Here is a 12,459-nt window from a genome sequence, read left to right as displayed (position 1 = left end):
TAGTCTTTGACTCGGTGAAGAGTAGACTGTCAAGAGGTGAGGCGATAGATGGAGGTGAGGCGAGGTGTAGGGTAAACTATCTAGACGAGATGAGACTAGACTAGTACTGATAGTGATAGTGAAACTGATAGATAGTCAAGACCAGGAATCTAGAAGGATTCTCTCTTGTTCTTTTCCCCGCAAACAAACGAAACCAGAATCTCCACTTGACTCGCTTATTCCGGAGCCACGATCCGATTTACTCTCCCTCTTGCTGCCGCTGCCGCTGCGCTGCGCTGTAACCGCGCCGCACGCACTCTGACTACCTATTACCGCTGCTCGTCTTCTGACCGGTTGCCCTTTATCCACTATGTCACCAACAAACCCAACCCCTTCTACCTCGGGCATGCGTCCTATGCCTATAATCCGCAGTAGGACCGGCTGCTTTACCTGTAGGAAGCGCAAAAAGAAGTGCGATGAGAGGTACACCACCATAGTATATCGATCCATATCTAGATTCTTCTAGCTTACGTGAATAATGTAGTAAACCAATCTGCAGCGGTTGCAAACGCAATAAACTCGACTGTATCTGGCCAGAGCCTGCCCCTACAAGCAATGCCAAGGTGCCAACAACAACCAACAACAATGCCAGGGTAGCAAGGCCTTCATTTGGTGCTTCATCAACTGGCTCTCAGACCAGTATTGCTTCTTCAATACGACACAGCCAGGACCCTGATCATGAACTTGAACAACACGACCCGCACTCGGTCACTGACCCCGTGCTACCGGACTCAATCCCGGAGCATGACCGAGAGATCCATAATGGCGATAGTTCTCCGACCTATGGAGATACTCACATGATGGATGCTGATGTTGAGGGTGATACTCAAATCGATGTCGATGATGATCCTGTCGAGTCTGTTGTTGACGATAACGCCCAGCACCATCATCAGCCTTCCCCCTCACCGTCATCATCAACATCGTCATCAGATAATCCAACTACCATACAAACAACATACGACCCCGACACAGCCAATGCTCTTACCCTCGCTCTACAGCCATCACCAGAATCAGGACTACCACTCAATGGATCTATCGTCATGCCAATGTCGATGCTCCCAGAGCAGGGACATCACTCATATGAACTACTCAGCTATTACCTAGCCCGGACAGCCAACAGCATGGGCAACGGATCCACAGATGTGAATCCCTTCATTTCAAAACTCATACCCCTAGCCTTCTCAAAACCTCTTGTGCTGCAACTTATCCTCGCCCAAAGCGCTGCCCATCGGCAAGCATCAGCGGAGCGTCATCCAAGTGACGAGGTTGCCCAGAGGTACTATACCGACTCTCTGCGGATGTTTAGGAACGTTGTCGACGAATACGTTTCTGGAAACGCCGAGAATACACTTGTCTTGACCGTTGGGAGTTTAATAATGTGTTTAACCGAGGTTTGTTCTCCACATCATCTATCGCTGCCATCACTAACATCTATCTACCAGGTCGCTAAAGGCGATATTCACGGTACGATATTTGACCATCTAACAGCGTCAAAGTCATTAGTGAGCACGCTACTCACAGGCGCACAAAACCATGTATACGACGATTTACCCGACTTTCTTATCGAGTACTACATGCACATAGCAGCCACGAGTATGATCTCGATTGATCCGCAGTACAACTCCCAATCACTACTCAGCCCAGACATAGAAGTAAGGGCCAGGAACTTGGTAGGCCGCAAATACGTTGGACAGCTATGCGGATGTTGGCTCGAAATCCTCATCCTAATATGTCAGATCTTCCATCTGGGACAGGTCATGTCATCTCCGACAGAAGACGGCGTCATGTCACCAAGCCCCGACAACATCGTCAACTTTGCTTTCCTGCAGTCTCAAGTCATGGGCTTCTACCCAGACCCCTCTGTCACTCCATACACGCGTCTTGCAGGCTTGGTGTGGAAACAAGCCGCGTTGCTATACCTCTGGACAGTCCTTGGTAAACCACATCAGCAACCCCAAGACAGCTTCCAGCGCGCGCTTATCGAGTCCGCGGTTGCGGAAGCGGTCACGTTACTGGATCAATTCCCCGCGACGGTCAGGATAAACACAAGTCTTTGCTGGCCATTAGCTGTTATTGGATGCAGCACATCCGACCCGACAGTCCAGCAGGTCCTCAGAACGCGACTGCAGACAATGCTGGATACGATCGGCTTGGGAAATATGAGACAGACCTTGGTCTTGCTGGAACATATTTGGGAGCTGCCACCAGAGCAGGTTAGTCCTTGGATACTATGCAGGGCGATGCGCGAGCGTCAGATCTGGATCTCTTTTGCGTGAAAGGACATTATTATTCTTTGATACCCGCCTCGTTGTATAATATAGAGTCCTCGGGGCACATGCAATACATCTGACCACGTTCTGCAATTTGTCGTATCCAGTCCAATAATCTATCAATGCTATCATATAATCATCAAAGAGCCAAAGCGTATTGCTTAATTGCCAAGCAAAAACTCCCAAATCTTTGCCGCCACCAAAACTCCATCATGCGCCGCCCTCGCCCTTGTAATGCCCTCCTCATACATTTCCTGAGAGAAGATCTTTTGCGCATATCTCGCCTCCATAATCTGCTCCATGATAAAATCGTCAAACTCGGGATGAGCCTGGAATGATATGATGCGACCAGGCTTGTAGAGTCCTTGCACTTCGCACTTGGAGCTGCTACCAAGACTGACCAGACCCTCTGGGATTTCGAGGACTGCGTCTCTGTGCATTTGATGGAGACCCTGCATCTGTTAGATACGTGGTTTCAGATATGGAAGTGTACTTACAAGCGATGGGACGCCCAATAGCTTTTGACCCGTCTCGTTGAGATCGATCCTGTCGACGCAGACTTCCCAACCGCCAGGACTAACAGCAACCTTTGCGCCCAGTGCTCGAGCGATGATCTGATGGCCGAAACAAATACCCACAATAGGTTTATCCGTAGCTGTATAAATCTTTTGGACAAACTCGACAAGCTTCAAAATCCAAGGGTCATCAGCGAAGGATGTGTGTTCTAAACCCATGTCAGCTTTCTTCCACCTTGAGAGTTGGATGGCCACGAACTGCTTCCCGTCAACAAGAAGCCATCAACTTCTTCAATACTAGGATACTCCTGAGCTGTGACAACATCCCATCTGCTAATCTCATAGCTCACATCCTTCGCCTTGTCACCTAATGTCTCATGCTTCAGTCCCTTATCGAGGAGAGTACGAAAGACATCGCCATATGGTCCACGCTTTTCAAGGACAGCGGGAAACGGTGTATCGCACTCCAATACAGCAATACGAAGGTTTCGTGTCATCTCGAATTGTTTGATGATAAGTAAGATAAGTATAGAGTTGGTGGCAATCGAACAAAGTTATTCGTTTGACAGTTCTACAACGAGCCTTTAAGTTAAACACAACGACTCGCAACCCCCCACTGATAGGTAACCCCATGATCGGTTTCGCGATACATGAGGTCCTCGTTCGAGTAAGATTAACCGAATCAGTGGGTGTTGTTCGGTCCGCGGTCGCATCGTAGCCGCGCTTTACCGCGCCTCCACATGAGCTTGTGCGCGGTGATCAGCGGAAGTTGGGAATGAGATAAGCGATATCACGATAATGCGATTTCAGTTTATATGAACAGTCTAGGGAACAGTAGAAACGTTGACCTCCTAAGTTTAAGTATATAAAAATAAATATCCTAAATATTTTAGTCTAAGTAGCATAAACTGATCACTAATTTCGTCTTTTATGCTTCTAGCGGCTAATTTTCCGATACTCTATGGATAGTGAATAGTAAGAAACGATGTTGTTTGAGGATTGTTATCTGGGGAACGTCTTTTTATGTTTATGTATTTTTTTTCCAAAAGTTGGAGTTGAGCTCTCTTCCGGAGATAACTATCAGAGCTGATAACTCGACAATTGAAGACGCAAATAAATCATTCTCATCATGGATTCAAGAAGATGGATAAAGTGTAAGTCTATAGTCTCTGACACGGCTTTTACTCGAACTTGGTTTCGTTGTCGGTCTTCGGGGGCCATGCTACTTGTATAAGACGTTGCCAACCTCGCGAAGAGGCCAATTGATCAAAGTCAGGCACTTTAGACATGGGGTGAAAGTCCGGTATAAGACCTCGGCAGTCCCCAATTAACAAGCCTTGAGCAGCACCAGGATTGAACATAACAATGCACGACAAAGAAACGTGAAAGTGGATGCAGCACTTTAGTTCCTTGAAACTGTCAATCAGCCGAGACTCAATTGACAAGGACAGCCTAAAGCGTGGCAGGTTAACAAGCCAATCAAGTATCTTATCTCGCAACGGATGCTCCCCAGGAACTTCCGTTAAGCTAAGTTAGTGCCAAATAAGAGCTAAGGTTCCTTGAATTGAGAGCTGAACTAGCCAGGATTCAGTCTACGCTTGTGAATACGTCATGGAGTTATATGCAAGGAACATCACATTGGATGTGTCTTTGGTCAATGGCTGAAGTACCGATTGTCTTAAGATCTGCAATAAAACAACCGAGACAAGACAAAGGCTCGTTCAGGTCCCAGGATTAAGCTCATGGAGAAATCCATTGAGCGGGGAAGTAGACAAAGATACTTGGTGATTGTTCGTACATATTGATGAAATTATGACGTCCAAAAGTCGTCTTTTGTTCCTTATTCCCAGCCTCTCATGCAATTGAAGTTGGGAATTAGGTTTAGTTAAATCACTCATCAAAGGGTCACTAAATAGTTAAATTGATCTAGGTTTCCTCTTTGTTCAATTGACCCAGTCCTTGTTCTACCTTCTTTCATTGTCACTGCTTCTATCATTACCGACATCCTATACAAAGACAAACTCAATGGCACCGTTAAAAGATCTAGGCCTAGGCCAAGTCCTCGCCCGAGCCCTCTCCTCATCAACACTCTCACAGCCACCAACTCTCGTCTCCCGCCAAACCGTCGAAACCGTCACCGTCACTGTGACAAACGATGGGAACAACAACCCAAACCTAAGCGCCGGCGCAATCGCGGGCATCGTCATTGGTTCCGTCTTTGGGGTTCTCCTCCTTCTCTGGATCGTTCGCTCGTGCCTCAATCTGGGTGCGCCGCCGCAAGAGAGGGAGAAGTGGTATCACTATAAGGAGGAGCCTCGGCACCATCATCACCGCTCGCGAAGCACACGGTCCCATCGGTCGAGCATTTCTGCGCCGCCGCCTCTTGTTGTTAGGGAATCGAGATCGCGAAGTCATCGAAGAGGAAGGTCTCCTGGGCATCATGGTCGGGATCGCAGCACACGGTATTATGTCTAGGAATGCAATAAATAGGGATATTGAGACAGGAATTAGGCGCATCACATTATAGTCACGTCTCTCGAAAATAACGATTTACGACATCAAGGACGGTACAACGTCGAAGGGATGGATGATATACACGAAACAAAAATAATATTTACATATTTATCTACTAGCGAAATCTCATTATCTAAGGCTTGTGGCTCTTCATATCATCCTCGTGATTAGACGTGCATGTCGTCTCAGCCATAGACGCGCCCTCCAAAGTAGCGCCGTCCATACTGATCTCAATAAGAGGCCCCTTGTAGTTCTTCCTTCCATCAAAGATCCACGTACCGACGGAAAGGAATAAGATAACTCCAAATGCAGCGATACAGTAGTTCATGTTGGTAGGTGTGACGGGTAGCTCGGGTGGGAAGACGAACAGAACTGTAGTAAGGATAGCCCACGCAATACCAACAAGACTGCAAATCCAGCGCACAGGAGTGCTCAGCTTGAACGGCCTATCTTCGGGGAGTCTGTTGCCTCCACGTAGGAGATGAATCGCAGGAGGAATTGCATATGTGACACCCAGAGCCACAACCGAAGCCGCAGTGATGGCGTTGAAAGCGCTAGAACTTCCCAGGAGAATAAGTCCAAATACAATTACCCAGCCAGTCGTCCAAAGGAGAGCATTGGCAGGGACGCTTAACGTTGGATGGACCTTAGCCCAGACATGGCTGAAAGGAAGTCCGCGATCGCGACTGAATGAGTATGTCATGCGCGCACTAGTAGTCATGATAGCAGTAGCGGTAAAGACCATACAGACGATGGAAAATACGATCAGGCAGACACTTCCGGCTTTACTACCAGTGGCGTCAAAGTACATCTGCAGCAGTGCGCCTGAAGGAGACTCGATAACAGTTTGAACGTCCTTGAGAACGAACAAGAGACACGACAGGAAGATGAAGCCAGACAGCATACCGATGAGGATACACCAGATCATAATTACCGGCCCTGTCCGGCGCGCGTCAGGAATTTCCTCGATCATATGAGCTGCAGCGTCGAAGCCAGTCAAGGCGAAAGCACCTTGGAGGAGTCCAAGCATCCAAGCAACACCATCGGGCCACCCAACCTCATTGATGAACTTCCCGTATACAAAGGACCCACTCTGGTAATCAGGTGCAGCACAGGCCAGGACTGTAATGCTGATAATGATAAAACCAGAGATACTCCAGAGAAAAGCGGCTTTGTTGAATAGTGGGAGTAGTCGGTTGGCAAAGACGTTGATGACTAATGCGATCAGAGTAAAGGCGAGATAGATAAGAAACTGATGCCAAGGCTTGGTTTCGTAGGTAGGATGCATAAAAGTAATAGCGTCGGTAACAAAAACACTTCCAAGCAAAGGCGCAGTCGCTGTCAAGACGACATAGCCAGCTGCGTTGACCCAACCAGTGACATAGCTGATACCCCTCGACCATCGCGGCCAAGCTAGCAGAGCAGCCCAATGGTACTGACCACCAGCAGTTGGATACGCGGACAGCATTTCTGCCAGAGGAGCGGCTAAGCAGAGGTTACATATTCCAGCAACCATGAGACCCCAGATAACAGAGCTAGGGCCACCAGATGGCAGAGCCAGACTGATGGACGCTGAGAGAGCAGTCCATGTGTTGAGGATAGCAAAGGCGAGACCGAGAAGGGAGATTTTGGAAAAGTTGCGCTTGAGTTCCTGCTTATGGCCGAGCTGTTCCAAAGCAGCTGAGTCGTCGATGTGGACGTTTTTGTCCCGTGGGGCTTGGGACTCCATGGTAAAGGGTATAATGATGAAAGGGAAGTTTTGGAGAGAGGAATTGGGGGAAGGGTGTTTAGTTATTTAAATGTAGTTGGTAGCCCGTTAACGGAGGATCGCTCCCATAGCTGGGTTAGACTACCTAGTTCTAGACTATCTATTCGGACATGGCGATCTCTGTGAGATTACGGTAGTAAACTTGTGCTGTCCAAGTCTTGAGTAAGTAGAAGGGCGCACTTGTTGGAGTATGACGATCCACACTCTGGTAGTCACACCATGACAGATTGGGATGATAAACGGAATGACGTTGTGGGGATTCGTTTTTTTGCCCCGGGCCGGGGAAGAGCCTATCTCTTTTTGTTCTAGAAATGTTTCTGGGTGACATTTTCTTTTTTGTAGCTTGGAATTGGGAGATATTGTTCCTGTTCCACCAGCCACTGTCCTCATATCGGGATGACATACACTCAACCAGATAGTTATCAATACATCCGCAGTCTCAATATACTCAATATTTTACATTTGTTTCAAAGCCCTGAGACTCACAGAGCATCTCTTATCATTTCCCCATAACTGGGGATCCATCCAAGTGTCAAGGTTCGGAGCCGACGATTGAACCAGACTAGGCGTTCTCCGGCATCAGCGGGCTTTATTGCAAACATGACCAGAAACCCTTCTCTAAAGGATTCTTCTTTAAGCATAGTTTGCTCGGATTATGATCAGATTAATAGGTCTTTATTTCTAGGCAGGCACATTCTCGCGTAGTGATCGGCTACGCGGCTAGACAAAGTGTCATTACCCCAACCTCGACTACAATCAGCAGACTCTAGGTTCCTGTCGCCAAACCCTTCAGTGGAGTAAACCCCAAGCACTCCATGAGCTTAGTTTTATGTGTCTGACTTGTGGGTATTGTCAAGATAACGTTGCTGTTGAATAGATTACTGGACTGTCTATCAGTAGAAATGTATCAACTTGCGGCTCTTTGTCCTTTTACTGGCCCGTGCTAACCCCGTCCCAAGATCCGACTTAACCGAGTTGACCGGTCGAACCGGCTCCTCAACCAGCAACAACTCTTGACTCTTGCTGCTGTTCTCGTAGTATTCAGACCGGCATTGACCGGCTACAGCTGAAGGGGTACGCATGCCATGTGGAATTAATATCGGGTCCCTTCTCTTGATTGAGTTTCTGTCTCCAATAAACCCCGTGTTGATAGTCTGGAGAAAGAGTTTTTCATTACGTGAAGAAATCATCAAGTTATCCAGTTTATTCAGACTCCGCGATATGCCCCGCGACCTTGAGGGGTTTCCCCAAGTTTGTGCTCTGGTTTCTGTGGATTTATTGAGTAATAGTTATTCAGTTTCTGGGATGTTGACTTGTCGAGGTTGGAGATGCGCCCGTTGGGTTTTGGGGTGAGAGAATTGCAGTTGCAGATCTACATAGTAGTTGCCCGGCGAGTTGACCGTCTCCGAGGGACACTGTTTAATGGCCAAGGGTGAGTTCAACGGTCAAGCAAGTGAATAGACTCTTTTAAAGAATAGATGCCGAGTGACTTTGTATTTCTAAATAAAGCCCTGACACTGTGAAATAAGGCTTCAGCTTCTTCCAGTATTGTTCCAAGACAGATCGATTTTTGTTCCTGTACCTACAAATATTTCAGGGTCAACCAATTGTGTTTAAATCATAGGTAATTAACATCAAGTCATTGTCCAAATTCGGATGAAGTATTTGAGGCTCTGCTACCGTTCGTCTGGATAAATTGCCAAGGTGCCAAGACGGGTGACTCTCCAGGTAGTAGCGATCCGGTCAAGCTCTGATGAAGACATGGAGCCATCTGTCACTGGAGATTATGGAGGATCATATCGATCAAGTTACACAAACTATTATTCGAGTAACAAATGTTGAAAATAAGTTTAATTTCAAAATTGATGCATAACATTAAAGACCAATCCCTGTTGAAATCTCTGCATATCGGTTCAACATGCAGCAACCAGGGGACCGCCACAACACAAACTATCCACTAAACTAAGACATACAAAGCAACAAATCCAACAGACGAATCAAAAGTCTTTTCACATTTCGTAGACGCAACACGCAAATCTCAGTTTTCCAAAGTCATCAGGATATAGACACCAACTGGACCTCTCTCCAACATCCAAACATCAAAATACTTTAGGTACTGTGGTCTAGTTGGTTATGACATCTCGTTAACACCGAGAAGGTCCCCGGTTCGAGCCCGGGCAGAACCTCACTTTTTGCGTATGGAGACGATCGTGTCTTTTACTTGTGGAGAGAGTAAGCGGTGTACTTGAAGCGATACTAGACACATTTCTCACATCTAAAATAGACCCGGTCTTGTGGCCTAGTTGGTTATGGCATCTCCTTTACACGGAGAAGGTCCCCGGTTCGAGCCCGGGCGGGATCATTCTTTTGCTGATGCGAGGAAATATTACTTTTTGTTCCTCCCATGTCTTTTTATCACTGTCAACCAAGGGCAAACACTATTACCATTATTTTAGCAAGCGTTGTAGGTAAGGTAAATATTTCCAACATTCGTATTCTACTTATTACACAAACTACTTGCTATTAACCCTCTTATTGAACTTGAGCTCCTGAGGTATGAGTCGCCACTATATACCGATCAGCACTCCCATTTAGTGACTCCGGTTCATAAAATAGTTGTAGTTATCCTCAGTCATCTTAATAGCCTTGGCGCTGGCCTTATCCAAGTCCTCCTTAGGCAATCCCAAAGCCTCATTAGCAAGCCCATACTTGGCTCCAAAGTTGCCATCACCATTGGGAAAGAATGTTCGCGCGTACATAGCGAGCGCCCAACCAGAATGATCACCGCTCTTGACCATGTCAACACCACGCTGCCATCGCTTCTTGACATCCTCATGCTCAATAGTCCAATCCTTGTCTGTGGTGCCGGTCACGCGCTGGAGACTGTCAAGCATCTGCCGCTGAGAGAGAAGGAAGCTGGAGATGTAGAGGGGCTTGTTTCGCCACTGGGAAATCGCGGGGGACTTGTCGTTCTCGTCATCGGGGATGACCTTTAGACTGAGAAGGGAAGCAAAAGCCCGACCACACTGGTCCCAGGTTGAAGTATTGATCTGGGTGTTACCGTCGTTGTAGAAAGTAACCTTCTTCTGGCCGTTGCTAAAGTCGAAACCATACCATTGAGGGCCCTGACAGACGGAAAACTCGTACCAGAAAGAGCAGCACATGGCAATCCATGACGAAACGCCTGCTTCCTCGATAGCGTTGATGCCGGGGAAGATGCCCCCACCAGTCATGTTTTCATCAGCGAGGGACTTGTTGGTAACGTCGGTACCGTATACGTTGGGCATAATCCAAGGTACACCCGCAGTGGCAGAAGCGCGGACAATTCGCTCTTGGGTACCGGGAGGTGCTTGGACGGAAAGGGAGATGGCGAGGAACTGTTGTCCCTTGAGGGCCTCGACGAGGGAGCTTTCATCTTCATAGTCGACTGCAATGACATGGGCACCTTGGGGAACAGTGTTGGTGCTTCCCTTGCGAGTGATTGCGGTGACTGTGTGCTTTCCGGTGTCGATGATGTGCTTGGCTAGGTATTTGCCAACACTTCCGCCAGCCTGTGTTGTGTTAGTGATTGGGTGGTAGAAAGAGTTGGAGATCTTACACCGATGATGGCAACCCGTTCAAGCTTGTTGACAAAGCCCTCGGGCTGATCCTTGGCGTATTGCTGAGACATTTTGACAGATATTCAATAAATGTTTGAGTAGAAGAGTAGTGATCTTATTATTGTGAAGTGTTGAGTGATGGATGGTATTGAACTCTTCAACCACGGTCCTCAACGAGGTCTTTATAATTGACTTTTCCAACTCTGAACCAGATACTGAACTCATCGTTAACTCCGAGAAATCATTAAGTCCCTCCATCCTGATAGCAATTCATTGTCCATGATGCTACCGCGGACTTAGCATTTGGCTTGAGCGGGATAGCAATTACCGCATTGGGTAAGTGGATCCCCGATGAAGCGGAACCCGTCTCCATCAACCAATCAGATGCTTCTAAATACGAAAACCAGTAACTCTCAAGTCTGTGAAACACAACAAACTCGATCTTAAATCCGTTGATATAGAACAAGACAAAAGAGCGAGGCCGAACAGATACTGATCTCGTCCTTTCGTGCTTCGGAGTTTTTATTATAGCCGTGTCATGTCGTTATACGTTAATGATGTGATACCTGGCATGGAACTGCCTAGCTCACAAGCCGTTGATGCGTATCAGTAGCAACTCAATCTACCCAATGGTTTAGGGATCACGTATATTTGAGTATGTGTAGCTACAGCATGGCTTGGGTTGGCCGAATCCGTTTCATCAATTCAATAGCTTGGTAATGTCTTTGTCTATACGCAGAGCAAGCGCACTACAGACCTGGCGAGAGATTAAAATGCAGTGTAACCAAAGGCTGGAGGGATGGTGGGGGACTGTTTGAGCACCCCAGGCGTCAATGACTTGGATCCCAGGAAGGGCATTAAAATTGCAGTAAAAAATCAACAGCCCTACAGAACCGTAGCCGGCGGCAATTTTGACCCCTGGTGGACGTTAAAATTGCAGTGAAGACTTGTTACAACCCTATGGTACTGCAGCTGACGATAACTTGAACCCTAGGAGGGAGTTAAAATTGCAGTGCAGTTATAACATAACTCCCGAAAGCTCAAGTCGGATCAAAAGCCCTTTCGGGTTAGCGTTCTCCAGAAAATGGCATAGAGCAGGCCTCTTTTATTTGGCCCAGTGGTTCTTACAATGTTCCGTTCTTATTACTACCTCTTCTGTTACTCGATGCCTTAGTAGGCACTTGTCGCCTCGCTCGAACACGCTCACAGTTTCTTACCTGTCAATTAATTCACTAAGTAAGTAGGCTGTTATGATATGCCATTCTTGAATAAGGTCTCATGTAGTGAAAGATTATAGTCATTAATATTGTTGAATTTCTGTTATACTACGGTTAGGAGCATCACTTGTTTTCACTAAGAAGGATAACTCGTCAACACACATAGTCATTAATTCGTATTTTATTTGTCCATATATTCAGCAATCTAGCTTTACCTAGCAGAATGTAACTTGACCTTGTGTTTAATAATATCAATTCTGTTTATATTCGATGGCAGCGTCAATGTTAACTTGGACCTTGGGAGGGGTTAAAATTGCAGTGAAGAAGTTCGATGTCTGATTCTATGGTATGCAGGCGATCGAGAATTTACTATCTGTACAATGTTGGCAGTATCTGGACCCTGAGAAGGGGTTAGAGTTGCAGTGAAGAAAGGCTCTGCAGGGTATTGAGTGGTTGGTACACTTTCAAGCAAAATATGCCTTCGGCGCCCTGCATCAAGAGTCATAGAAAGTAGGGCATAAGCGCAACCTTATTCCC

At 46.9% G+C, this 12,459-nt stretch overlaps 5 protein-coding genes across 5 annotated transcripts, besides 1 other annotated feature; 2 read left to right on the top strand and 3 right to left on the bottom strand.

The window, feature by feature from the left end:
* Positions 1–349: 349 nt before the first annotated feature.
* Positions 350–2,315, top strand: FPSE_08958 (uncharacterized protein; the record flags this gene model as incomplete). The annotated part of the gene is made up of 3 exons (XM_009262076.1): positions 350–462; positions 524–1,430; positions 1,482–2,315. The coding sequence occupies 3 exons, from the start codon at positions 350–352 to the stop codon at positions 2,313–2,315; spliced, it is 1,854 nt and encodes a 617-aa protein (XP_009260351.1).
* Positions 917–968: a microsatellite.
* A 155-nt stretch (positions 2,316–2,470) lies between the features above and the next one.
* Positions 2,471–3,321, bottom strand: FPSE_08957 (uncharacterized protein; the record flags this gene model as incomplete). The annotated part of the gene is made up of 3 exons (XM_009262075.1): positions 2,471–2,761; positions 2,807–3,033; positions 3,084–3,321. 3 exons carry the CDS (start codon positions 3,319–3,321, stop codon positions 2,471–2,473), a joined length of 756 nt encoding a protein of 251 aa, XP_009260350.1.
* Positions 3,322–4,849: 1,528 nt separating this feature from the next.
* Positions 4,850–5,299, top strand: FPSE_08956 (uncharacterized protein; the record flags this gene model as incomplete). Its single annotated transcript, XM_009262074.1, has 1 exon — positions 4,850–5,299. One exon carries the CDS (start codon positions 4,850–4,852, stop codon positions 5,297–5,299), a length of 450 nt encoding a protein of 149 aa, XP_009260349.1.
* Positions 5,300–5,471: 172 nt separating this feature from the next.
* On the bottom strand, positions 5,472–7,067 carry HNM1 (the record flags this gene model as incomplete). Its single annotated transcript, XM_009262073.1, has 1 exon — positions 5,472–7,067. The coding sequence occupies one exon, from the start codon at positions 7,065–7,067 to the stop codon at positions 5,472–5,474; it is 1,596 nt and encodes a 531-aa protein (XP_009260348.1).
* A 2,630-nt stretch (positions 7,068–9,697) lies between these two features.
* Positions 9,698–10,776, bottom strand: FPSE_08954 (uncharacterized protein; the record flags this gene model as incomplete). Its single annotated transcript, XM_009262072.1, has 2 exons — positions 9,698–10,657; positions 10,705–10,776. The coding sequence occupies 2 exons, from the start codon at positions 10,774–10,776 to the stop codon at positions 9,698–9,700; spliced, it is 1,032 nt and encodes a 343-aa protein (XP_009260347.1).
* Positions 10,777–12,459: the final 1,683 nt, after the last annotated feature.

Source organism: Fusarium pseudograminearum, chromosome 2 (assembly GCF_000303195.2).
Source record: "Fusarium pseudograminearum CS3096 chromosome 2, whole genome shotgun sequence".
NCBI classification, from domain to species: domain Eukaryota; kingdom Fungi; phylum Ascomycota; class Sordariomycetes; order Hypocreales; family Nectriaceae; genus Fusarium; species Fusarium pseudograminearum.
Note: the sequence above shows the minus strand (reverse complement) of the source record. Positions and strands in the feature narration are given on the sequence as shown.